Here is a 27,142-nt window from a genome sequence, read left to right as displayed (position 1 = left end):
TTCAGAGAGAAAGTGAAGCCTATATAAAGCGTTGGAGAGAAAGGTAAGCTTCACACCTCGAACAACTTTCAGTAAGGAAAAAAAAAATGGCATCATACATCGTAGCACTAGAAGAGCTGAGGAAGAAGGCCTTTGAGGAGGACTTGTTCCTTAACATCAAGCATCCAGAGGGTACAACGACCATCTCGGAGCTAACACGGACACTGCTGGAGGAGGACCTGCGTCCAGAGTTGGAGAGAGACCTGAGGGAATTTCTTGCCTTCGTTGAGGAGGTGCAAGAACTCGGCCGGCTTGAACTCAAGCTGCTGGAAGAAAAAGAGAGTTTGGAAGAGAAGCTCAAGACCGCAGAAGAGATTCTGGAGAGGGATGAGCTAAAGGACAGGCTCAGCAACATCCAGTATGCACTGGAGCGTCTGGAGAAGGATAGGTCAGAGCAGCGCCAGGAGTGCAGAAGAATGAGGAGAGATCCTCCATTCTAGACTTTAGGGAAAAAATGTATGATGTAAACATAAAGATATTATGAATAAAAAGATTTTTTTTGCAAACATATGTGACACAAACATATATATAGATATGCATAGATAATCACAAACGAACAAAGTAGAATAATTAAATGAAAAGAAACAGAGTTTACAAAAAATAAAACAACGTTAAAGAAAAAAAGAAAAACGAAGAGATCCTAAAACTAAGGTTTATCAGTGCGACGCAGAAGTTCCATCATCATGTGCTTCATTTCAATTAGCATGGATTCATGAATGTCAAGACGTTGTTCCATGATGTCGAGTCTGGATGAGCTTGACTGAGTAGAACCGGAAGGAACATTCTGAGCAGCTTGAGGATCTGGAATGGAAGCAGAAGCAGCAGGAGTAAACACTACTGGTGCAAGTGCTTGGCATCTAAGAGCTTCAGCCTCAGCTTCAAGTCGTTCTGCCTCTAGTCTGGCGTGTTCAGCTTGAGCTGCTGCTTGACGTGCAGCTTCTTCTGCTTGAGCTTTCTGTCTCTTGGCTTCTTCAATAGCTTCAAGAAGCTTATTTCTCTGTTCTTGTTCATGAAGAGCCACCCTTCGAGCAAACCTTTGCTTGGCAGCCTCAATCCTCTGACTTCCCTCTGCATGCAGGAGCTGCATCATAATTGGAACTTGAGCCACTAGCCAAGTGCCCAGATTGTTCCACTCATCAGCCACACGTTCAGCATTCTCACTGAGGTCAGTCTGACCGTGCACATTGCGTAGCATCAAGGAGGCTTCATGATAGAAAATATTGATGCACTCAGAGAGAGATGGGGTGATCTAACCGAGGATTGGGGTGATCTAACCGAGGATTGGTTAGACACTGATTGTTCGGGTTCAGGTTCCAAGGTGAGGTTCTGAAGTTTCCAAGGTGAGGTTCTGAAGTTTCAACCAGAGGATGGGGTGATCTAACCGAGGATTGGTTAGACACTGATTGTTCGGGTTCAGGTTCTGGTTGAATAGGCTCTTGTTGGTCTGGGGCAGGGTGAGCTTGTTGAGCCAAAGGGTCTGCCTCTTGTAAAGGATTGGCCAAGATAGGTTCATCTGGGTCAACTAGACGTGCAGGTCTAGGGCCAGGATATCTCCTAGGGCTTGGACAAGTGAGATAATACTCTTCTAAGGTAGACACCTTTTCTTTTCTGACCTCCATGAATTTTCTAATGGATTCAGAGTTATTGGAGGGAGAAGAGTCAGCAATATGGGTTGGGAAGGATACAGGTGTATAGGCTGTGGAAGAGTCTGTATCAGTAGTTCTGGGAGCCAGACGTTCTGATGCTCTTGGGACAGAGTGATCAGAGGTTCTGGGTCCAGGTTGTGTGTGGGTAGGCTCTGGTTGTGCAAGTGGGTTGTATGGAATGGTAATGGGAGAGGTAGGTTCTTCTGACCTAGAGGGTTGGTTCTGAAGCAAATTCCAGAGAGGTGCTTCAGTAGGGGAAGGTTGAAAGAATGAAGATCTTGGGGAATGTGGTGGAGAGGTGGTTTGTGCAGTTGGTTGGGATTCAGGAATAGGAGTGAGGGGATTTGAGGAGTGTTTGAGCATGGCAGATATGGGGAGTGCATCAAATAAATTCAAATCATCATCAAAAGCAAGTGCAGACTTACTTGAATGTGCTGATGATCTAGTCACTCTGGCAGGAGGTTCAGTCCTTCTGAGCACTTCAGCAGCTGGTTCCACCCGAGTAGGCTTCACCACGATTCTGACCTACTTCTTCTTCTTCTTAGGAGGACCATCCTCATTATCACTATCATCACCATCATCAGGCTTTCTCTTCTTCTTTTTGATCAGAGGGACATCTGATTCCTCAGAGGATTCTTCCAGGACCATCTTCCTCTGAACTTTCTTCTTGGGAGGAGAAGGAAACTCTGGAGCTGGCGGCAGTCTGCTGAAGAAGTCGTCAAGATCAATTTCGAATCCTTGAGCCCTTAGGTCTTCAACATAGCACCTAATGGCGTCAGGATTGTCTGCCTGCGTCCACAGAGGGTAGTCATTCAGAGGCATCCTTCTGCTTCTGATCTCAGAAGATGTGTCTTCATGGGCAGGAGCAATCTTCTTCTTGATTAGGCCCATCTTCTTTAGAGAGTTTGCCGTGAAGACATCACTGACAATGGTGCTCAGATCCTCTGTGCATCCAGCATTTATCAGATCTTGAACGAGGCCACTCTCAATGAAGAGATCAGACAAGAGTCTCCCGAAGGGAATATACTTGATCGCTGACTTGATGGAGGCAGTGGTACGAGACTTCCGGATGCATTCCTTCAAGTAGGAGAACAGGAAGTAGGGAAGGCAGATCTTCTTCTGGTCTTGGATGAAGAACAACATCACCTTCTGGTTGAAGTTGATGTAGTCAGGGGAACTGCCCTTTGGTCTCTGGTTTATGCAGTGGAGCAAAATTTTGTGCCAGATCCTGAGCTTGGGATGAAGGTCCATCACCTTGTAAGTCGTCTTGCCCGGTTTGTAAGTGGTGTACAGGGCCTGGTTGATTGTATCCTTGGTGCTGGGTTTCAGCTTCGATTCCGTGAGTTGGAAACGATACCCAAAAGCAGTGTCTGCACCCAGCAAGTTCACGAAGGACTTCTCCGTGATGATGATCTTTCTTCCGAGAATGTGAGATACCACCTGAGTATCATCGCAGTCGGCGTGCTTCCAGAATTCCTTGATCAGTTTATCATACACGGGTCCTCGAAGTCTGTTGAAGTAATTTCCCCAACCTTGAACTTGGACTTCAGGACGAAGATCATACCCATTTGCAGCCAGGTTGTCGAGGTCGAATCTCCATTCTGCCAGGACTTGAAGTTCCTCAGGAGCAAATACGCAGTGAACGGCACAGCCCCGTTCTGCAATTGGAAGAATCTGCTCTTGAGCTTGACCTTGATATGGTGTCGGATTCTCAGGGCCCCTTTGACCCGTTGCTAGACCAACTACCATGTGAGGGAACTGGGTTGCATCTGCAGTAGTTCTTCTGGTTTGACTCACCATTTTTGAAGCGGTTGAAGGTTTAAGGTAGAAGATGAAGGTTGAAAGATGAAGAGAGATCGAGAGAGAAATCGAGGATAAGCGGTTTCGAAAAAGCAGAGAGAGAGAGAGTAAAAACCGGAAGTGAACGAGATCGTGTGTGTATAGTGGGTTTTAACAAATAACCGTTGTTGATTCAAAAAGCACTTTAAGATCAACGGTTGAAAATTAAAGATAGATAATAACAGTAAATACACAAATCACACACAGGAGAGAAGCACATCTACACGCAATCATAACAGACTGTCACACGGGCACAAGGAACTATGCATCAGAAATACTGACGCACGTGTTGCTGTCTCAGCTTCAGAGTCAGTACCAGTGGGTACACACACTCTGATTGAGTTACCTTCTGGACTAGACATCTTCTGATCAAGAAGTATCATAGTCAGAGGTTCTGATCCATCTTCACTCTGGACAAAAGTCCATGTTTAGATTTTTCAGAATAAAATTAAATCTATCTTCAGCTAAGGGCTTTGTAAAGATATCTGCCCATTGATGGTCAGTATCAACAAACTTCAGAAGAAGTACGCCCTTCTGTACATAATCTCTAATAAAGTGATACTTTACCTCAATGTGCTTTGCCCTTGAATGCAAGATAGGATTCTTACTTAATGAGATTGCAGCAGTGTTATCACAATAGATTGGGATATTGCTCTCAAGGATCTGATAATCCTCCAGCTGATGTTTCATCCAGAGCATCTGAGTGCTGCATATTGCTGCTGAGATATATTCTGCCTCTGCAGTTGATAGTGCAATGGTTGATTGCCTCTTGCTTGCCCATGAGACTAGATTGCTTCCCAGAAATTGACAATTTCCAGAAGTACTTTTTCTCTCTGTTCTATCTCCAGCATAATCAGCATCACAATAACCTGAAAGCTTATACTCTGATGTTTTCTTATACATCAAGCCAAGGTTAGTGGTGCCTTTCAGATACCTTAGGATCCTCTTAACAGCAGTTAAGTGGGTTTCCCTTGGATATGATTGGAAACGAGCACATAAATGAACGCTAAATAATATGTCTGGCCTAGATGCAGTTAAGTATAGAAGTGAACCTATCATGCCACGATAGAGCTTCTGACATACTTTACCACTTTTATCTTCTTTCTCCAGAATGCATGTAGGATGCATTGGAGTCTTGGCCACTGTAGATTCCAGCATATTGAACTTCTTCAGAAGTTCTTTAGTGTACTTGCTCTGATGGATATATGTTCCTTCTGGTGTTTGATCAACTTGTATTCCCAGAAAGTACTTTAATTCTCCCATCATACTCATCTCAAATTCAACCTGCATCATCTCAGAAAATTCTTTGCATAGAGATTGATTAGCAGAACCAAATATAATATCATCAACATAAATTTGCAAAATTAAGATATCATCTTTATAAGTCTTGCAAAAAAGAGTTGTATCTACTTTACCCCTTACAAACTCATTCTCCAGAAGGAATGAGCTAAGTCTCTCATACCATGCTCTGGGAGCTTGCTTCAGACCGTAGAGTGATTTCTTCAATTTGAACACATGGTCTGGTTTCTTCTCATCTTCAAAACCTGGGGGTTGATGAACATAGACTTCCTCTGAGATATAACCATTTAGAAAGGCACTCTTCACATCCATCTGATGTAGAACTATGTTGTGATTTACTGAGAAAGAGATCAACAGTCTGATTGCCTCCAGTCTTGCTACTGGAGCAAATGTTTCAGTGTAGTCTATTCCTTCCTGCTGGCTGTAGCCTTGAGCAACTAGCCTTGCCTTGTTTCTGACTACATCTCCTTTCTCATTCAGCTTGTTTCTGAATACCCATTTTGTTCCAATAACATGGACACTCTCAGGCTTCTTCACTAAGCTCCAAACATCGTTCTTGGAGAATTGATTCAATTCTTCTTCCATGGCCAGAATCCAATCCTTGTCCTGAAGAGCTTCATCGATGGACTTGGGTTCAATTAAGGACACCAATCCTTTCAGACTGAGCAAGGTCTCTTCAGAGGGTCTGAAGGCAGATCTGGTTCTGACCGGTTCGTCTTTGTTGCCCAGAATCAATTCCTTAGGGTGAGCTGCAGTGATTCTGCTCTTCTTCAGAGTTTGTGAGTTAGAGGGACCAGCTTCTTCCTCTGGTTCATCTTCCTCTGGCTCAGCTTCCTCTGGAGCTTTGCCTTTGTCAGAAACATTAATGCTTAAATCTGCAAACTTTGCAACTAGCTTTGACTGGTCAGAGTCAAGCTTATCATCAAATCTAACATGAATAGATTCTTCAATAGTCTTAGCATCAGTATTATAAAATCTAAAACCTTTAGATCTCTCAGAGTAACCGAGTAATAGACACTTAGAAGACTTAGCATCAAATTTATGCAATCTATCCTTAGTATTGAGAACATAACAAACACAGCCAAAAGGATGAAAATAAGAAATGTTGGGTTTTATGTTCTTCCACAATTCATAAGGAGTCTTATTCAGAATTGGTCTCACAGAGATTCTGTTCTGAATGTAACATGCTGTATTTACTGCCTCTGCCCAAAAATGCTTAGCCATGCCAATTTCTTGGAGCATGGTTCTAGCCATCTCCTGAAGAGTTCTGTTCTTCCTCTCAACAACACCATTTTGTTGAGGAGTTCTGGGACAAGATAAATCATGTGCAATTCCATAGGAATTAAACAGACTCTCAAACTTGTCATTCTCAAACTCTCCACCATGGTCACTTCTGACACGCACAATCCTACAAGCCTTCTCGTTTTGCACTTGAGCAATGAAGGTAGAGAACACAGCATGAGACTCATCCTTGCGGGTTAGAAACTTTACCCATGTCCAGCGGCTATAGTCATCAACGATAACCATCCCATATCTCTTGCCACCTATAGACTCAGTTTTCACTGGTCCAAAAAGGTCGATATGCAGAAGTTCCAACGGCCTTGAGGTTGAGACAACATTCATTGCCTTGAAAGGGACTTTTGTGAATTTGCCTTTCTGACATGCTTCACAAAGAGCGTCTGAAGCGAACTTCAGATTGGGTAAGCCCCTGACAAGGTTTAGCTTGCTCAGCTGAGAAATCTTTCTCATACTGGCATGCCCTAACCGTCTATGCCATACCCACTGCTCTTCATTAACAGACAGAAGGCACTTCACATTCTGAGCCTCCAACTCAGATAATCTGATCTTATAGATGTTGTTCTTCCTCTTGCTGTTAAACAGAACAGAGCCATCGATCTGACTTACAGCCCGGCAGGACTTTTGATTGAATATAACATCATAACCCTTGTCAGCTAATTGACTTATAGACAATAAGTTATGTGTTAAGCCGTCTACCAATAACACATTATCAATGCATGGACTACTATCTACACAAATAGTACCAGTACCAACAATTTTACCCTTTTCATTTCCTCCAAAGCCAACTTCGCCTCCAGGCTTAAGTTTCAGCTCTCGGAACATACGCCTTTCTCCCGTCATGTGACGCGAGCATCCACTGTCCAGATACCATGATTGGTGTTTCAGTGGAGCTATCAAGGATATCTGCAACATAGATAATCTTGTCCTTAGGTACCCACTTTCTGGGTCCTCTCTTGTTAGTTACCCCAGAGGTTCTGTTCACCTTGGGTGTCTCAACATGATATTTTAAAGGAATATTTGCATGATATTTAGTCATAGAGAAGGATCCCTTTTTAAGAGGGTGTTTAGCAACTTTAGCAGGTATAGGATCAGGCAATATGGTACCAGAGGGAACAAAGCATTCATACAAGGATTTAGCTTTAGACACAGAGGGCTCATTTCTAATTGGTTTAGAATAGCCAATGCCATGCATTCCATTTCTGCTTACGCCATAGATCATTGAAGCCATTAAGCTTCTATCCACGCTTTTAGCTAGGAATCTTTGAAAAGACTTTTCATACTTAGATTCATTTCTACAATCAGAGGCATCATAGGCAACAATTTCTTCTAACTTAGCAATCTGGTTCTTAAGCACAGAGTTAGAATTGATCAAGGCATGATTATCATTTTTCAAATCAGAAATAATTTTCTCATGTTCAGAAGGAGTCTTGGAAACAGCAGATAAGTTCTTTTTCAGCTTCTTATGCTTAGACAATAAGGAGTTATACTTATCCATAATATCAGACAATGCATGTTTCAGTTCAGAGGTAGAGAAAGAAGCGAATACCTCATTTTCATCGTCTGAGTTAGGATTTCCTTCTGATTCTGAGTCAGAGTCAACAACTCCCTTTGACTCTGCTTCCTTGTCTTTGACAATAGCCATGAGTCCTTGGACTTCACCATCAGAGTCAACATCCTCTGACTCTGATTCATCAAATGTCACCATCAGACTCTTCTTTGTCTTGAAGTGCTTCTTTAGCTTCTTGTCCTTCTTCAATTTTGGACAGTCACTTTTGTAGTGCCCTGATTCTTTGCACTCAAAGCATGTGACTTCCTTAAGTGAGGACTTCTTCTGACCTGAGGATTCAGACTTTCCTCTTGCCTTTCCAGAGCCTTTGTATTTGCTCTGCCTGTGCTTCCAGATGCGATTGAGTCTCTTGGAGATCAGAGTCAGCTCATCTTCATCAGAATCTTCTGACGCTTCTTCAGATTCCTCTTCTTCAGCTTGAAGAGCTTTTGACTTCTCAACCTTAGCCTTTTCAGATTTAGATTTCAAGGCTATGGACTTTTTCCTTAGATCTTGCATCTCTGAGCGTTTCAGCTCATGGCATTTCAAAATGCTGATGAGTTCTTCTAAACTCATATTCTCAACGTCTCTCGTGAGCTCTATTGAAGTCACCAAAGGCATCCAACTTTCAGGAAGACACCTGATGACCCTTATGACATGATCTTTTGTTGTGTAGCTCTTGTTGAGAGGTCGTATGCCAGCTACAAGCAACTGAAATCTGGAGAACATTTCTTCAATGGACTCATTTGGCTCCATGATGAAGGATTCATACTTTTGGATCAAAGACAATGCCTTTGATTCTTTAACTTTCTTGTTTCCTTCATGAGACATCTTCAGAGATTCGAAAATGCCTTTCGCAAACTCACGATCTGTAATCTTCTGGTACTCTTCATAGGAAATAGCACTTAGAAGAATTGCTCTTGCTTTGTGATGTTGTGAGTACAGCTTCTTTTGATCTGCAGTCATCTCTGACCTTGGGATCTTCTTGCCATCTGCATCAACTGGACGCTCGTAGCCATCCACAATAATATCCCAGAGATCTGCATCGAAACCCAGAAAGAAACTTTCCAGTCTATCTTTCCAATATTCGAACCTTTGACCGTCGAACATAGGAGGCTTTGCATTGTAACCATCTCTTTGAGTTTCACTGGTGGTGGCAGCCATTGTTTTTCACACCGGCCCGGATCACTGAACACTGTTAGGTGTGGTAATCAGAACTTGCGCTCTGATACCAATTGAAGGTATGAAAAACGGTAGAAAGGGGGGGTTTGAATAACGTTTTCAGTATAAAACTTCCACCTTAAAGATTTTGACAAATCTTTCGAGAACTTAAGTGCTAAAGATAAGAGATAGAAAAGCACACAAGGATTTTATCCTGGTTCACTTGATAAATCACTCAAGCTACTCCAGTCCACCCGTTAAGGTGATTTCTTCCTTCTTAGAATGAAGGCAATCCACTAATCAGGTAAGAGTTACAACTGCACTTGAAACCTACAAGTGACTAACAATTACACTGACTTAGCTCACACTAAGATTCACTCTCTTAGTCTTCTCTAGGATCCGATCAACCTTGATCTCCTAAAGGAACTAAACAAACTGTTTATCAAAGAATTGTTTACAAGAGATTTGCTTCTAAAAAGCTAATAGTAAACTCAATGAATTTCAGATGAAAGAAAACTTAGAAGATTTTGAATATGTCTTGCGTATGTGAATGCTTCTAGCCGTTTCTTTCAGTCTTCAGCCTCTTTATATACTCCAAGGATTAGGGTTGAGCGATGCATGGGAAATGCTACCGTTGGAGGGCAGTTCTGGAAAATCCAGCTTCTGTTGTGGCTGAGAACGTTAGGTAGGTCGTCAGGAAGGTACCGTAGCTTTTGTACTTGGATAGCGACTTGACCTTTAAACCTAGGAGACTTCTGATCAGGGGAATGCTTCATATTGGAACTTGTGAAGCCGGTTGATCAGAGTCAGAGGGAAAGCCCAGATCCTCTGACCATTGTTTCTTCTGATTCTGAACTCAGAGGGAAGAACATGGTCTTCAGAGTATCTTGCTTCTGGACATCAGAGTCTCCACTAATCAGCTTCTGGATCTTCAGAGTCTTCTACACCATCAGAATATCTGAGCCTTCAGTGTTTCTTGGTTATCAGACTTTCTGGATCTTCAGAGCTTCTAGTGACTGAGTCCACATCAGAGTTTGTATAACTTCAGAACTTCTGAAGCTTTTCCACTGTTCATACTGAACATGGTGAATGCGAAAGCGTTGCTTGGGTTGCTCTTTATACACAGTGCTTCTGATTTGTGTGAGATTGAGTTGAGGTCAGAGCCTGTAAATAGCACACTCAGAAAAACACGTTAGAGTACCACAATTGTTCATATCAAAAGGTTAACTTGTAATCATCAAAACATAGAGTTGTACTACTAGATCAAAACTTGATCTTACATATGTATGTGCTTGAAAAATAGTATAAATTTTAGTAATGAAAGTGTTCTAGGAATGGACATTGAAGGAAGGGATAGTACCTAGATAGTGGAAGAAAGTGCTAGAGAGAGAATGAGAATGAGAGAGAGATTGCTGAATTTCATGTGTCATTTCATCCAATGAGCAAAAGTCCCTTACAATTGGTAACTATATCCTATTTATAGGGCTTGGGTACTACCTATCGGGCTAGTTGGGCCTCCGGAGTTGGGGCCCAACTTAAGGCCAAGCTCTCGCTCTTTGGCGAGCCAAACCCTGGGCTTTGCCCCTCTAGGGGCTCGCCTAGTCCACAAGTCCACAAGACACCGAGCTCGAAGTATGAGAGCTAAGTGTGTCTTTTAAATGTTTTTACATGCATCCCATGGTACACTGGAATCTAAGCTGCCAACATGGCTTGAGAAAAAAGAAGAAAACTACGTTGCCAACATGACGTAAGCAAAAGGAAACAAGCATCTTTAGTCACCCAGTCCACTGGTTTTGGCGAGCGAACCAACCCATCAAGTCCACAAGTCCACTGGTGGCGGGAACGAGCGCTTTGTACCGGCGGGCTAGGTAACAGGTGTTAGTCACGCATTGATCATCCAAGTGCCAGATGGCGATGCCCTTGGCGGGCGATTAAATTCCATTGGCGACACCATTTGTTAGGCGATGGCATTTAGTTCTCATGGTGGCGGGGCCTTTCACGCTTTCCCTTATTTCGAAAACCTTTCAAATCTCTAACTGCCCCATGTGATACGTCAGTTACGTCAGTTTTCCCCTTTCTTCGCAACCGTCACCTCACTCCTCTTAAATGTCCCATCATGCGCAGTAACTCCCCATCACACGCGACCCACTTCCCAAAAACCATCATGACTTCCAACCTTCCACACGCGTCCAACACGCGTCACCCTTCCAGCTTCCCCCCTTTGCCTATAAAAACCCTTCTCCCCTACAATCATCCCTTTCCGAGACCTCTCTTTACTTCCTTAATCACTTATCAAGCTCCCATCTCCAACTTCCGCTCCGGTGCCGTTGTTTTCCACCCTTTCCGCTACCCACTCTTCACATCCTTGCCCGGTGAGTCCCTGTTTCCTTATCTCTGCATCTTATCTCTACTCGTTTTTTCCCTTTCCTCATTGCATTGCTAAAGATGGCTTCAAACCCTAACTCCCCTAATCACACCTCCTCTTCTTCTGGGAGCGACCCCGTCTCTACCGCAGCCGGCGGCCTCCGTTTAGAGGTCCCGGAGATCCCTTCTTACCGACTGAAAACCTTCGCGACTTTACCCCTTCCAGTCCAAAGAGCACCCACCCCCGAAGCTATAGACCAACCCTCTGTTTTCCAGGATAGTGATCTTATCGTGGAATTCGTGAGCAGCCTTGGTAGTTTATCCGACGATGACGAATTTAACGCCAAACTTAGGATTTGGCCCTGCAGTACTGATGACCGCCCCTGGCTTCATAAGATCAATGGCGACGTAAAGAGATCTCACTTTTTCTTTGTTTATGAGTATATGTTTGGCGATCTTGGAATCAGGCTACCTTTCTCGCCCTTCGTTCAAACCGTCCTCCGCGATATCAATGCGGCTCCTTGCCAACTCCATCCCAATGCCTGGGCCTTCATCCGGTGCTTCGAGATTTTGTGCGCCGCTGTTGGCACCGCCCCATCTCCCACCAGCTTCTTCTACCTCTACGATGTTGACCCCAAGTCCATCAAAAACAAAGGATGGATCTCCCTAAAGGCCCGAGCCGGTCGCAAGTGCCTGAACCCTCATAAGAGTAACGCGAAGTCTTCCTTCGCCCGGCGATATTTCCGCGTGGCGGTTCACCCCGCCTACCCCGAGGCTTTCACCCTTAGGGACGGGGCTGCCCTTTTTCCCCTTTACTGGACGGAAAAGCCCAATGGGATTGCCGACCCTTCCGAAGAATCTTTGTCTCTCAATGACAAAGCCCTTTTGAATCTCCTCGCCCCACTTCCTATCCTTGACTGCTCGACAGTCCTTGATGGCGCTCGCCTCTCGAGGACACCCAAATACTTAGGTCACAATTTATTTTCACCATCGCCATTTCTCCTCTCACCCCTTATGTTGCTACTTACCCTCTCTTTTTTGTTTATTGTTGCAGAAGATATGAATTTCACCAACGCCGAGCTTTTGAAAGCCCGTGAAGGGAAAATGGCCCGCTTTTCCCCGAAGTTCAACACTGAAGGCGACGGGAAGAAACGGGGCGGTGCTGAGAACCAAGCCGAGGGCGCTCAGGCCCCCAAGAGGAGGAGGTTAGTCAAAGGCTCCTCCGCCAGCTCCTCCAACCCCGGCGCTCAACCCACCGCCGCCGCCGTGGCCAAAGGCAAGAAAGCTGCCTCCACCGCCGCTATTGCAAGCTCCGAGCCTCTAAATGACGGGACGAGCCAACTCCCTACCGCTGAAGCCACCGCCGCCGCGGCCACTGAGCCTATCACTGTCACGACCCTCGATTCTGCTGTCGTTGGTACAGCCACCGGTGCCGCCGCCAAGTCTGCCACTATAGGCGCCACAACAACAACTGCTGACCAGCCATCAACTGCCGGCACAAACGCCGAAGCCGCCGCCACATGCTCCAATGCTGCCGCCGGGGAGAAAGAAAAGGAATCAGAAAAAGAAAACCCCAAGTCTCCCCCGCGCCAAGTCACACCTCCTAGCCCGCCTCCCACAAACGATGAGCATTCCTTGTCTCCTCCACCTCGCCAAGAAGAAAGACCCTCGCCCGGTGCCGCCACTACTTCCGAGGCAGCCCAAATTGAGCAAGCTCCTGGTAACAGAGGTGGTTCTTCCAGCCACTTCAACATGCTACCCAATGCTATTGAGCCCTCAGAGTTCTTGCTCACTGGCCTCAACCGCGACGCCATAGAAAAAGAAGAGTTGAGCCGAGGCATCAAAGAGACCAAGGAGGAAACCCTTGCCTGTCTTCTACGCGCTGGGTGCATCTTCGCCCACGCGTTTGACAAATTCAACTCCACAGCCGTTGAAGCTGAACGGTTGAAAGCTGAGAGTGCTCAGCATCAAGAAGCCGTTGCTGCTTGGGAAAAGCGCTTCGACAAACTGGTGGGCGGGAAAAGACAAAGTCGATGCCGACAAGTTGATTGGCGCGGCGGGAATGAAGATCAGCGAGCTGGAAGACCACCTGAAGCTGATGAAGGAGGAAGCGGACGACCTTGATTCAAGCCTCCAAGCTTGTAGAAAAGAAAAAGATCAAGTAAAGAAGGACTTGGTCGCCAAAGGCAAGGCGCTGGCTGCCAAGGAGTCAGAGCTTGAAACATTGAGCGCTGAACTGGAGTTAGCAAAAAAGACGCTGGCGGAGCAGGAGAAAAAGTCTGCTGAGTCTTTGGCTTTGGTGAAGGCAGATCTGGAGGCGATGCGGGCTACTTCCGAAGAGATCAAGAAGGCGAACGAGGCTCATGGGGCAACCCTCGTCGCAAAAGATGCTGAGATTACTTCCCATCTTGCAAGGATCAAAAAGCTAGAGGGCGAGCTATCAGTGGAGAAAGCCAAAGCCACTGAGGCGAGGGAACAAGCCGCCGACATTGCCTATGACAGCCGCGAACGGGGCTTCTACCTCGCCAAGGACCAGGCTCAACACTTGTTCCCGAATCTTGATTTTAGCGCCATGGGAGTGATGAAAGAAATCACTGCTGAAGGATTGGTTGGTCCTGATGATCCTCCCCTGATTGATCAAAACCTCTGGACTGCAACTGAAGAAGAAGAAGAAGAAGAAGGAAGAAATAATGAATAATGTAATTTTAGTTTTTACTTAGCCTTTACCGCCCTCGGTAATGCACTTTCCTTTCGTTTCTATATATAAGCAACATTTCGCCATTGTTTTTATATCGCCTTTGGACACTTTGTACATTTTGTTGAATGGTTGCTTTCGCCGTAAATCTTTTGGTCGCCACTTTGTAAATCGCCGCATTCTTATTGTTTTAAATTTAAGCATGAATTTCATAGCTAAACGCCCCAACGCCCCGGAGTAATAAAATACTCAACATCCTGAGTGACCAAGCACTCGCCTTCCACCTTATTCATTCGCCGACCTTATATCTTGCGCTATTTTTCACGCGTCATGTGATTGAATTACGCCTAACGATTCTGTGCGTTAATTTTAACTAGGGCTTGTTGCTTGGTATTTCTCCGTCAAGACTTTAAACGTTTTCCACAAAGGGATAAACGGCCTCCATTCTTGAGGGCTTCGCCCGGGGCTTTGCCCGCTTGGGGCTTACAATGCTTAGGTCCCAATGACCATTTGGGGGTCCCAAGACTTTTGCCTAGTTAATGGCGCTCGTCGTATTCTGGCGAGGCTTACCCAGCACACTGTTTACGAGACCGGCGATCACATCAGACTTTCCGGGGGGTGATTCCCAGGCGTCAAAGGCCATTTGTGAAATCATCGCCACCTTTAGGGTTCCAGCAAGCCCCTTTGGGGATCAAGCTCGTCCCACCTAGTGATCGCCGTAATTCTTTATATCGATCGGTAATTCCGATCGTCAGGGAATCCCTGGGATTTTTGGACACGAATTTCATGAATTTTCGTTTTATTAATGGAGCGTCTCGTTAAAAAACTCCTTTCGGAGAAAAAGAGCACGCTTTTGTTACAATGGAGAGTTTGGAGATATTTCTTAGAGAAATTGAAGATATCTAACTTTGGCGAATTCACTTTGCTTATCAAAAGTTCTTCCTTGAAGCTCCTCCCCTTTCCGGCCTTCTTGCTCCTGATCAGCTGTAATAATAACGCAGACTCAAACCGTTGAATGACCTGGGTAGCCGCCTTCCATCAAGCTCTTCCAAGTGATAGGCCCCTGTACCGAGAACTTTGACGATGCGGTAAGACCCTTCCCAGTTCGGAGTCAGCTTGTTTCCCGGGGCTCCTGATCGCCACTTGAGGACCAGATCACCAACTCGCATGTCTCGGACGCGAACCCTGCTATTGTACTTGGCGGCCACGTGCTGCTTCATCGCCGTTTCTCGAATGTGCGCCTCGTCACGCGTTTCAGACAGAAGATCCAACTCCATCGCCATATTGGCTTGATTCTCCCCTTCAAAATCTGGCTGGGTTCGCCATGTGAAATTGTCAATCTCCACCGGCAACATGGCATCTACCCCATAGGTCATTCTAAAGGGGGTTTCTCTTGTAGTAGATTGCACAGTGGTGTTGTACGACCATAGCACCACTGGGAGTTCATCCAGCCAGGCTCCCTTAGCTTCCTCAAGCCGTCGCCTTAATCCACGCAGAATCACCCTGTTTGCAGATTCTACCTGTCCGTTCGTTTGCGGATGCTCCACAGAGGCGAACCTCATCTGTATGCCCATTTCCTCGCAAAATTCCCTTGTTTGCTTGCTTGAAAACTGGGTCCCGTTGTCGGATACGATCGCCCTTGGGATCCCGAACCTACAAACAATACGCTTCCAGTAAAAGTTGACTATTTTTGCAGAGGTTATTTTGGCCAGGGGCTCGGCTTCGATCCATTTAGTGAAATAGTCCACCGCCACTAATATAAACTTCATTTGCGACCTGGCGATCGGAAAAGGTCCTACCAAATCCACACCCCACATGGCGAAAGGCCATGGGGCGCTCATCGTTACCAGCTCTTTTGGCGGTGCCTTAGACAAATCAGCAAACACTTGACATTTTTTGCACCGCTTCACAAAGTCCATACAATCTTTCCTGAGGGTGGGCCAGTAGAATCCCGCCCTTAACACCTTGCAAGCCAAAGATCTCCCCCCAATGTGGCTTGCACACACTCCTTCATGCACCTCAGACATTATAGCCTCGTATTTTTCCGGCGGTACGCATTTTAGCAATGGCGTCGAAAAACCACGGCGATACAAGTGTCCGTCAATGAGAGTATAGTGGCTCGCCTCTCGCCGTTGCTCTTTCGTGCATTGCTCCACTTCCGCCGGGTCCCCCGCCAAGATGGATAATATGGATCCCATCCACGTCGCCCCTCTGTTCACACATGCCATGAGCTCGCCTTCAATGCTGGGGCACGCCAGCGTTTCCTGAATCACACTTTTGTTGTTGCCGAGCTTCCGCGTTGTAAGGCCCGAGTTTTTAAGTTTATGCTAAGTGAATAAACTTCTTATTCATGATTAGGGTTGATGTAATTTGAAGGGAAACCTGAACGAAAGTTTATTAAATGAAATATATTTATGAAGGAGAAAGTTCAGGAAAAGTTCAAGGATTGCATTATGATCGATAAAAGTTATAGCACGAACGTTTTACGCTTAAACCTAGGTCAGAAACCCTAGTATATAGCTAATTTTCACTTTTAGGCACGATGGCAGTTAATTCCAAAAATCTTCAGAGAAATGTTAGAACTTCTCTTTTTCCATATATCACAATCGTTTCGAGGCGAAACTCTAGGATCTACGAACGTCCGATTCCAATCATCGGAAGTTTGCCGAAACCGAATCCCTGGTATTTCAAAACCCTAGAATTTCTCGACAATGAAGACTTTTTCTATTCAGAGCTTCAAATGAATATTCCACACGCATACACCCATTTCTCTTGATGATTTCAATCTTTCTTCCGAAGGAAGTTTTCCATTCCGACATTCGATGCAAAAAGCAACTTATCGGGTAAAATAGTTTTATACCGACTATGCTTTAGTTGCCAAAAATACAAGGAGACCTCTTTATAGTTTTGGAACTCTTTTGCCAAAACATATCTATTAATTCATGGAGAATGAAGTCGGAAAAATCAGATTCGCGAAACTTTCATTTTCCCGCGAATTTCCAACCTTTATATATAGCAAAGAAAGGAAGAAAAACACAAATTCTCCTCCATTTTCTCTCCCAAAACCGCGGCCAAGAACAAGGAAGAAGGAAGAAGAGTTTTTCTTCATCGTTTGCTTGATCGTCGATCAATAAGTTGCTACTTCAAGGCTTCGAGGTATAGTCGCTAATCCTTACCTCTGATCGCTTTTTCCATAGCTTTTCTGTAGAGTTTTCTGAGCGGATAGTTTATGGGTTTTTGCAAAACTATCCTGAATCTTTCATTTCTGATTCTAAACCTCTTCCTTATGCGCCCAAGATCACTTCTGCCGGGTTAGATTTTCCGTTATGTCGCCGGAATTCCGCCGGAATCAATTTGAGCCTAAAATACCCATTTTTGGAGTTTTTGGTGTAAAGCTTCAACCTTTAGGCTGAAAACTATCGCCTTAGCTTAGTGCTAGTAGGATTAGTTGTCATAAACGTCGTTGGTGACGTCCCTGCAAAATTTTATTTTTGGGATTTCAGTTTTGAAAAATCCTAAGTTAAAAATCATGACCAAAATACCCCTGCGACAGTTTTTGATCCGATAATTTTTCCGAGTTCAGAATACCCTTAGTTACGGCTTATGAAAGCATAGGAACCAAGTTTGATCGAAGAAAAATCGAGCCCCATAATTGCACAAAGTGGCCGAGCCCTATTAGGGGGGGAGGAGGAAAATTTCCTTTTCCGAAAACTTGTCTTTCGCGCTAGTTTATCGTACCTTAGGGTATAGATTACTTCGAGTAACCTTAGTAAGTATCGATAGCTTAGTTTCCGATAGATTCTGATAGTATTCTGTGATTTTATTGTAAAGGTGCTTTTGAGGATTTCCCCGAGGACCAACACTTTGAGAGCGAGGAAGCACTAGTTGATCATTCTGGAGAACTTTCAGGTGAGGGCTTCTCACTGAATCTCTAGTTAATGCTTAGGGTCGATGTTTCGACATTGTTTACTGTTTATGCACTGGAATTGTGTGTGATTGGAAAATGTTTTCTGAGGCTTCGGCTGACAATGTAGATGATTCATCTACTGAATGTTTTTGAGATTGTCTTACATGCTATGTGCTATGTGGGTAATCTAGGATGTGTGGTGCATGCTTTATATGCTAAGTGCTAAGTGTTTATGATGCGATTTATTGATATATGACATGTTGTTGATTGTGATGATTTAAATATGCTCTGTACTGGAATCTGAGATTCTGAATGGTGAGAATAGCGGGCAGGTCATGCCGATTTTATTTTGAGAGTTTTGAGAAAGTTGGATAGGACGAACGAGGTTCGGGCCTTAATTTTGTTTAGTGGATCGAGACATCCTCTGGAAGCGACTTGGGATTGGGAGATCCTGAAAATGTATAAGACTTGCGATAAGACAAAATGGAATCTATTTTATAAAGAAAATTCATAAGACCTTAAATAACCTCAAAATCTTTAAGTAATGATAACAACCTCGAAGGAAGGCATTGGAAGTCAAATCATAGTTTTGGAAAAACGAGGAGTGTCGTCGGATCCAAGTGTTGAGTTTATTGTTGTGCTGTTGGAGCAGCGTTTGTTATTGTGCTGTTGGAGCAGCGTTTGTTGTGGTGCTGTTGGAGCAGCTATGTGTCGTTATGAAGTGTGTCTTTTGGTCGCAGAATCGACTTTACCTTAGGGTAAGCTTTTAGAGACTTTAACTTCCCTAGAACACGTGGCGACGTGTCGAGTGAGGACGGAGACGTTGTTTGACTAATCATTTTGCATACATGCAACATTAATGAGGTATTAACACAGGACGTACTCTGGACCTCGTCGGTTTCCAAAATGGTCATAAGACCCGGAATGCCGTGAAAGAGCGTTTGTAGACGTCTCTTGTAGCAGACCGAAATGGCAGACCTACGGGTTTACTGCTGATCTGACTACCCCTGTTGGAGTAAGAGGCACGCGGGCCGAAATGGCTCCACCGTGGCTGGTGTTAGGGCTGATCCGTTTGATGTCCATCCCTTTCCGGAATGCATGTGGTTGACTGGGTTAACCTGCATACATATCATGCAACATGCATACTAATTTAGTTGTTGAGTGTGATTGGTAATTGTTAAACCTATTTGGAACATGCTGTCTGCTATTATTGTGTTTATGTTATTGTGGAACATGCAACCCTAGGAATGACATCTTTAGCTATAAGCCTAAGTGGCTATCTATTATTTGTACCTATTGGGTTTATTATCTACATAGTTCTTTAGAGTTGACCCTCGCGTCTTCTGTGTGTGCTTTGGCGGACAACGCCTTTTGTCAGATGAATATTGCGGGCTGGTTCACCATGGTCCACCCTTCGGGGGGGATTAGGTACGAGATGATAGATCAGGACGACCCCGGGTCGCGGGTGGTTGACCCCGCGAGCCACCGAGCGACGTATTCGGGGCGCATCATGGAGGACCACGTGGACAGTGGAGGACTCTTGAGGTCAGGAGTGTTGAGGCGATGCTCTATCAGCTTCAACTTGCCACCGGGCGTTCACTGCGGACCAGGATTCGGAGGAGCACCGCCGCCACCGTCATCTTCAGAGGAGGAGGATCCCTCAGAGGAGATTCCAGTGGGAGTGCCTTCGGCAGGGTCTAGTGCACCCTCTGTTGCGATCATTGATGATCAGGGTTCGGGCCCTAAGCCCGTGAGTCCAGCATCGGAGCGCACTGCGGTTGCGAGGGGAGGACGGATAGGGCTGGTAGACTTGGTCGTTTTGGATTCTGATTCAGACGACGATCATGCTAGCACATAGTTTTGAGTGTTGGTATGAGCTCCTCGAGTTAGGATTAGTGTAGGAGTAGAGTTTTAGCTCTAACAGTCTTGCTTCATTTGTTACTTAGGGGACAGGGTAGATCCGCCTATAGCTTTTTGTGTGGTTTCCTTACGGGAATCACAGAGAGTTGGTTGGACTTAGGAGGTCTTATTTTCAGGCCATTGGGTCAGCTGATTCTCAGTTTCGAGGGATGGTGTTGCGGGCACTTCACCCTTTTCATTTGGTTTGTATATATTGCCTACGGGCGTTGCACTTTTCTTTCCGTCACTGGAGGTTACTCGTGACGAGGTTGTTACTTACAGCGGGGGCTGTTTATATATTGTATATTAGTTATATTGCTTTTCGCTTTTGGGTTTTATTTAATTCAGTCTTGTCTTAGTTATTATCAAAAAAAAAAATATTTCACGTTTTTCCGCATTAAGTTTACTTTTGGTTACTAAAGTGACGCCACCGAAATCGGGGTGTTACACGCGTGCTCGCCAATTTGGCCAATGCGTCCGCCCGCTGGTTTTCTGCACGAGGAACATACTCTACTACAACTTCTTGAAAAAGTGCCATCAAATATCGCACTCGCTCAAGGTACTTGATCAGATTGAGATCTTTGACCTGGAAAGTTCCCTTTACTTGATTCTCTACCAACTACGAGTCCGTTCTTATCAACAAACTTCCGATCTTTACTTCACGCGCCAACTTCAACCCGGCGATGAGAGCTTCATATTCTGCCTGGTTGTTTGTTGCCTTGAACTCAAATTTCAGCGATTGCTCCAATACTAGATCTCCTGGTCCTTCCAACGTTACTCCCGCTCCACTGCCACTGCTACTGGAGGATCCATCTACAAAGAGAGTCCACTGAGTGTCCACTTTTTCAAACCGGTCTGGGGTCAACTCGACCACAAAATCAGCAAGTGACTGTGCGCCAACTGTGCCTCGCTTATCATATTGTAACCCATATTCAGATAATTCAACCGACCAGGCGAACAATCTTCCTGACAAATCCGGTTTTTGTAACACTTGTCTCAGAGGCAAATCCGTCCGCACCTTCACTGGAAAACTCTGAAAATAGGGTCTCAACCGCCGGGCGGTGACAAGGACCGCCAGCGCCGCCTTCTCGATTTTCTGGTATCTGACCTCTGCGCCCTGCAGTGTGTGGCTAACAAAATAAACAATCTGATGCTCGCCATCTATCTCCTGCAGTATCACAGAACTCAGAGCACTATCACTCACAGCAAAATACAAGTGCAGCGGGTGTCCCTGTATTGGTTTTGACAAGATTGGCGGTGACGACAGGAGTTCCTTGAGGCGAACAAAAGCTTCTTCACACTCCGCCGTCCACTCAAATGCAACATTTTTTCGAAGACACTTGAAAAAAGGAAAGGATCTATCACCAGACTTAGGAAGAAATCGAGATAAAGCTGCTATTCGTCCTGTTAAACGTTGGACTTCTTTCACATTAGAGGGGCTCTTCATCTGCTGAATCGCCTTGCATTTGTCTGGGTTTATCTCTATTCCTCTGGATGTGATCATGAATCCTAAAAACTTGCCACCCTGAACACCAAAAGAGCATTTCTCCGGGTTGAGGCGCATATTGTGCTTCCTTATCTCGCCAAATGCTTCTTCCAGATCTTGATGATGGTCCAAACCACGTACTGATTTAACGATCATATCGTCAACATAAACTTCCATGTTCCTTCCCACCTGTCCAGCAAAAACCCTATCCATCAATCTTTGGTAGGTCGCCCCAGCATTCTTTAATCCAAACGGCATGGTGCGATAACAATAGTTGACTCTGGCGGTCATGAAGGCCGTTTTGTCTTCGTCTGCCGGGTGCATGCGGATTTGATGATAACCAGAATAAGCATCCATCAGGCTAAGCAGTTCGTTGCCCGAGGCACCATCAACGAGACCATCAATGCTGGGAAGGGGATACGAATCCTTTGGGCATGCCTTGTTTAAGTCTGTGTAATCCACGCACATCCGCCATTTCCCGTTCGCCTTCTTCACCATCACGACATTCGCCAACCACGTCGGATATTTCACTTCCCTGATGAATTCTGCCGCCAACAGCTTGTCAACTTCCTGTTGTACCGCTTTCCCCTTGTCTCCACCCAAGCGCCGCCTAAGTTGTGAAACTGGCTTGACACTTGGATTCAATGCTAATCGATGGCAGATGAAGTTTGGATCAATTCCGGGCATGTCCTTGCAACTCCAAGCAAACAAATCTAAGTTCTTACCTAGCAACTTTGTCAGGCGCGTCTCCTGCTCGTCTGTCAATTTGGTCCCAATCTTCAAAGTGCGATCGCCAAACTTTAGCGCCTTTGTCTTCTCAATTGGCGTGAGCCTGTTCACTCGCCCCTCGCCACGTGGGTCAAGATTTTCATCCGAAGTTTCAATTTCATAACATCTATGTCCGACCAACGCACTCTTCTTGCCATACAAGTTGAGGCAATTATTATAACATTCCCTCGCCATCTTCTGGTCAACCTTCAGCTTGCCAACCTTTCCGTTGCTTAGTGGATACTTGACTGCCAAGTGGGCTGTTGAAATTACAGCACAGAGGCGATTCAATGTATTTCGCCCAATGATGACATTGTAAGATGCCACCACCTGGAGAACCAGATACCTTACCTTCAAAACCCTGGCACACTCATCTTCCCTGAATATTGTGTCTAGATCAATGAATCCTCGCACCATTACTTGATCACCTGCAAAACCTACCAAGGTTCCGGCATATGGAGTCAGATCATTGTCAGTCAGTCCCAACTTGTCAAATGCGTCACCATAGATAATATCAGCCGAACTACCCTGATCCAGGAGTACCCTTCTAACGTTGAAACTATTCAACCTTAATTGCACTACTATCGGATCATCCTTGTGAGGTTTTATCCCCTCAAAGTCTGCCATCGAGATTGTTATGTCAGGGTGCACGAATCCAAAAGCAACTTCATGAACGGAATTAACTGCACGAACATGGCGTTTCCGCGCCGCATGGGTGTCGCCACCACCGCCAAATCCTCCAGCGATGGTGTTTATGGTCCCGACGGGCGGTCCTGAGTGTTGAGCGAACGTGTCATCTGCCCCTTTTGTGGCGATAGCCGCTGATTCTTGCTTTTTCTTGCCCTTAGTGTCCGTTCGCTCCTCCTCGCGCTTATGCGTTTTGTTGGAATCGCCGTTGTTGCGCCACTGGCCTTGGCGATTTCCTTGATATCCCGCCCGAATCAACTTATCAATCTCCCGCTGCAAAGTCCAGCAGTCGTCCGTGTTGTGCCCGACAGACCGATGGTATTCACACCACTTCTTGGAGTTGGCGTCCCGTGGTTGATACTTTGGGGCCTCTGGCTCATCCACTAGATGTGCGTCCCTCGCTTCGCGGAGCATATCCGTTAAACCTGTGTTCATCACCATGTCAGCCTCCTCCCGCTGGCGATGAGACTTAGATTGCCAAGGCCGGCGTTGTTCATAATCATCACGCCGTGGATATAATTGCTCCTTGATCGGCTTTAATACCGCTTTTCCTTTATCTTGCCTTTGCTGCTTACCATCCCCCTTATCTTCGCCATTCTTATCTTTTTTCGCGCGCTTGGGTGACGTGTCGCCTTTTTCCAGTTTCGCACGCTTTCTTTTGAAAGCATCGTCTTCCTCGTCTAGAATATAAGTGCTGGCGTGAGCACGCATCTCTTCCATCGAACGTGCCGGCTTGCGTGTCAACTTGCTGTTCAACCCTCCCGGTAACAAAACATTCTTGAATGCTAGAGCACAAGCTCGAGGTTCCTCGTCCTCTACCTTGACCGATGCAGCGTTGTACCTTGCCATGTACTCCTTCAGCGACTCTCCTTCTTGTTGGCGAATGTTGTATAGGTCATTGATCGTCACCGGCTGATTCTTATTCGCCGAGAATTGCACTAGAAACTTGGATGAAAAGTCCCTGAAATTCAAAATCGATCCGCGCGGCAAAGTTGTGAACCATGCCATCGCCGTCGATTTGAACGTCGATGGAAACATCCTGCACTTCACCGCATCTGATGCCGCAATTATCACCATCTTCGTGTTAAAATACAGAACATGATCCTTCGGATCAGAATCTCCACTGTAAGAATCCAAAACTAATGTTTTCATATTATCTGGAATCGCCACACTCTCAACGTCCTCCGAGAACAGACGGAACTCAGCTACGGAATCCGCTTCTCTGCTTCCATCATCTTGTTGCTCGCGGCGGTAGAAATCCAACTAATCTTGTAGATGTTCATTCCGCTGCTGGATGTTGCCAATGCTGCGCATCATATGGCGCCATTACTCCTGTGTGACCGCCGGTTGTTGCTCCGGAGCAGGTGAATTCTCTGGTGAGCGCTCCAGAGATCCGACCTGCGAAGGCGATGGAGGAGGTGGTGGTGATGGAGGAGGAGAAGGCGGCAAAGAAGTGCGTGTAGCCTGTACTCCCGTTGTTCGTATCGGAGAATCCAGGACAACTCGATGAGGCCGCCGAGGCGGCGAGATTCGTTGTCGCATTGGTGAATGGTGCTGCTTCCTGCGTCGAGTCTCCATCTAAACCAGGAATGACGCAAACTCGATCGAAAGGAGATTAATAATAAGAATAAAAATATTATTTTTAGGATATAAGAATAATTTTTTTCATTGCGTATAATAACAAATATAAAATACACTCCAATTTCATTAATGATTGAATATGTTTTATAATTTTTTTCCAACCAATGATCATGATATTTTTCCTTCTACGGACTAACAAAATATTCCGTGCAATCACTGTGCTAGATGCAACTGTAGGATAGAGGAGAAATAGAGAGAGAGACACTTTAAAAAAAATTGCACAAACTCACGAGGAATTATTTTAAAATTTTATTACCTATTTAATTTGTTTAACCCATAATTTATGATCAACAATCCATTTGTTTATGTTAACGAGTCAAATAAATTTCAAAAAATTATGGACGAGTCATTATCTATCCAATAACCTTAGTGGATGGGTCATTATTATCTATCCATTTAATTTTCATTTTATAGTTGGATGTAATTCATTGTGGATAGATTGGATGGATATTGAGTTAATTGATCCATTTGACATCCTTACTTATAATGTATCTAAGACTAGTTTTATACCTTTTATTCGCATCTTGAACTACTAATTGTTCGCTCCCATCACGAATTCACGTTCGTATTTTAAACCATGTAATGAACTCAACAAATTTATAAGTGAACAAAATATTGTAAGATTATTTGCTAGTAAAATAGAACATGCAAGTAAAAATGTATTATAACTTTGTGAAGATCACTCTACCAGAAGATCCAAACACTACTCATGCAACACTAGTTTTACTTATATGTTTTTTCCTCAACACCCTAGGCCTAAACCACGGTGCAGAGATGCACACTTCACAATCACATTCAAATGAAAACCTAGGCATCATCCAAATTGAAGTTGGAGATTGCATCGGAGGATTAGTGAGAGGAATCTTATCTATAGTTCTATCTGAAATTGAAAACACTCCTACTTCAGTAGTGAAGGAATTTTCAGAGTTGCAAGTGAAGTACACGCTGCCACGCTGGAACTTTGGACAATACTTCGCATCAAGACATTCTATGTTGAGGTTAGCCACAAACAAAACATGATCATTTAAATTATCCACCTTCACCAACTGAGGGATGGTGCAGTTTTCTTCCACCGCAAAAATAAGAAAGTTTATAGTTGGTGTATGAAATTTGGTGTCATCGGAGAATTTCTTCACAACAAAAACCTTCCCTTCGCACTCCACCAAGTAAATGGTCATGCAATAGGACCTAATGGGTCTTGACATATTAGGAATATGTTCAATTGGGTTAGTGGATTCCACACTACCAACCTGCAAAGAAGGAACCAACAAAACTAGTAAGGGGAGTGAACAATTATCATACGTTAAAGAAGTCTAGAAAGGTCATTGGAGATGTATTAAAAAAATGGGGAATACAATATTTACATATACCTTTGATATAACTGTAAATAAAATGACTTATTTGTTTTTAAATGATTACTAATTTCTTATTTGAGTTAATTCTTTAAATTTAAAATAAATCATTATAAATAGTGTAATAGTTAACATAAATTATACAATAGTAAAATATAATATATGTTGTTCAGAAAAAAATGGGTAGAAGAAGATGTATTAAGTTATTTAACGTTAAAAGTATTATAAAATATGATAAGCTATAAGCTACCAACTATAAACTTGTTTATCAAACATTTTAATTCTAATCAAATAAATTTATTACTAATACCTAATTGAAAGGTATTGCTAAAGATACTATTCTTAAATACAATAATTTCAATCTGATACTTCTTTTTAACACACATATATTATTACTTAATACTATATTTAAATGAAATATGAAAAATTCTCAACTAACCTGAACAAGCACTCCCGCATCATACTTGAACATGTTCACCTTCAAACCACCTCGCTCCACAGCATAAAGTTTGTTATCATGAAAAGCCACGTTGGAGTAGAACTTGTCACTTGTGTGATAACCTTTCCATGTAGTGTCTCCCACCTTGCAGCACCCAAGGTCTCCCTTGTAAGTGACCACTGCGACCAAGGTGGGGTTCATATTGGGACACATGGAAATTGTGAAAGCTAAGGGTGTGTGCATGCCAAAGAACTCATCACCCTTTGAACAGAGAAAACACGGCATCGTTCTAATTGGAGGGAGGTTAAGGCGAAGCTTCGAAAAAAGGTTGAGGATGAAAAGATCTTGATCGGATCTGAGGATTAACCACCCTTTTGAGGACCCTACAATTGAGGTGTTTTGCAAATGGTTGAAGGGTTTGTAAATATTGTAGGCTTGCTTGTTTGTGGTGCTTATTACCTAAATGAAAAATATTTAGTAGACACCCAACTTCACCAAAATTAAATGATAGAAAAAACAAGAGAAGAGAGGAAGTGATGAATATAAATAATACGTCTGTGTCACTCGTCACACCAATTAAATATTGCATGTCAATTCATATATATAATATAATTGATGTGCATGGATTAGACAATTATAAACTGACATAGGTAGTAGGTACTAAATTGATATGGCCTCATTTCATTGGGGAGACAAAGAAATGAGATACATGTAAGGAATATAATATTTTGATTTGTGACGTATGATATGATATGATGGAAAGAGGTATAGAGTGAAAAATGTGATGTATATGGTGTGTATGTACAACTTCGATGTTTATAAATCAAGACCCATTACCTGAAACTGAGTGTTGGTGTAATCGTTACTAACAAGCCATGGTGCGTCAGGGATCCAATGGTTGGCTTTCTTGGAGGTGTTAGCAGAAAGCCAACTCTTGCACACGGTAATGAATCGAGCCTGATTTGGAATAGTTAGAAGCTTGCAAATCTGCTCCAACATCTCAATGGGCATCGTCGACCAGTCTGGTTGTAGTTGTAATACTTCTTCTTTATAATTCTTTATTTTCATCCTGATG

The 27,142-nt window shown here is 44.2% G+C and overlaps 2 protein-coding genes across 2 annotated transcripts; one reads left to right on the top strand and one right to left on the bottom strand.

The window, feature by feature from the left end:
• The first annotated feature begins 12,252 nt into the window (after positions 1 to 12,252).
• LOC130719243 (uncharacterized) lies at positions 12,253 to 24,812 on the top strand. Its single transcript, XM_057569876.1, has 3 exons — positions 12,253 to 13,170; positions 13,262 to 13,805; positions 24,715 to 24,812. Exons 1-3 carry the CDS (start codon positions 12,253 to 12,255, stop codon positions 24,810 to 24,812), a joined length of 1,560 nt encoding a protein of 519 aa, XP_057425859.1.
• Positions 24,813 to 24,983: 171 nt separating this feature from the next.
• LOC130719242 (uncharacterized) lies at positions 24,984 to 26,352 on the bottom strand. The gene is made up of 2 exons (XM_057569875.1): positions 26,068 to 26,352; positions 24,984 to 25,526 (listed from the first exon to the last, which is right to left on the bottom strand). The coding sequence occupies exons 1-2, from the start codon at positions 26,350 to 26,352 to the stop codon at positions 24,984 to 24,986; spliced, it is 828 nt and encodes a 275-aa protein (XP_057425858.1).
• Positions 26,353 to 27,142: the final 790 nt, after the last annotated feature.

Source organism: Lotus japonicus, chromosome 5 (genome assembly GCF_012489685.1).
Source record: "Lotus japonicus ecotype B-129 chromosome 5, LjGifu_v1.2".
NCBI lineage: Eukaryota > Viridiplantae > Streptophyta > Magnoliopsida > Fabales > Fabaceae > Lotus > Lotus japonicus.
This window is presented reverse-complemented; position numbering and strand designations above follow the sequence as displayed.

Coding starts and splice junctions, on each gene's coding strand:
- LOC130719242 (XM_057569875.1), bottom strand. CDS start 26,352: ATGCCGTGTTTTCTCTGTTCAAAGGGTGATGAGTTCTTTGGCATGCAC. Junction 25,527..26,067: donor ATGCGGGAGTGCTTGTTCAG/GTTAGTTGAGAA, acceptor CCTTCTTTGCAG/GTTGGTAGTGTGGAATCCAC.
- LOC130719243 (XM_057569876.1), top strand. CDS start 12,253: ATGAATTTCACCAACGCCGAGCTTTTGAAAGCCCGTGAAGGGAAAATG. Junction 13,171..13,261: donor GTGCTCAGCATCAAGAAGCC/GTTGCTGCTTGG, acceptor GCGGGAATGAAG/ATCAGCGAGCTGGAAGACCA. Junction 13,806..24,714: donor CACTGCTGAAGGATTGGTTG/GTCCTGATGATC, acceptor CATTGTGGATAG/ATTGGATGGATATTGAGTTA.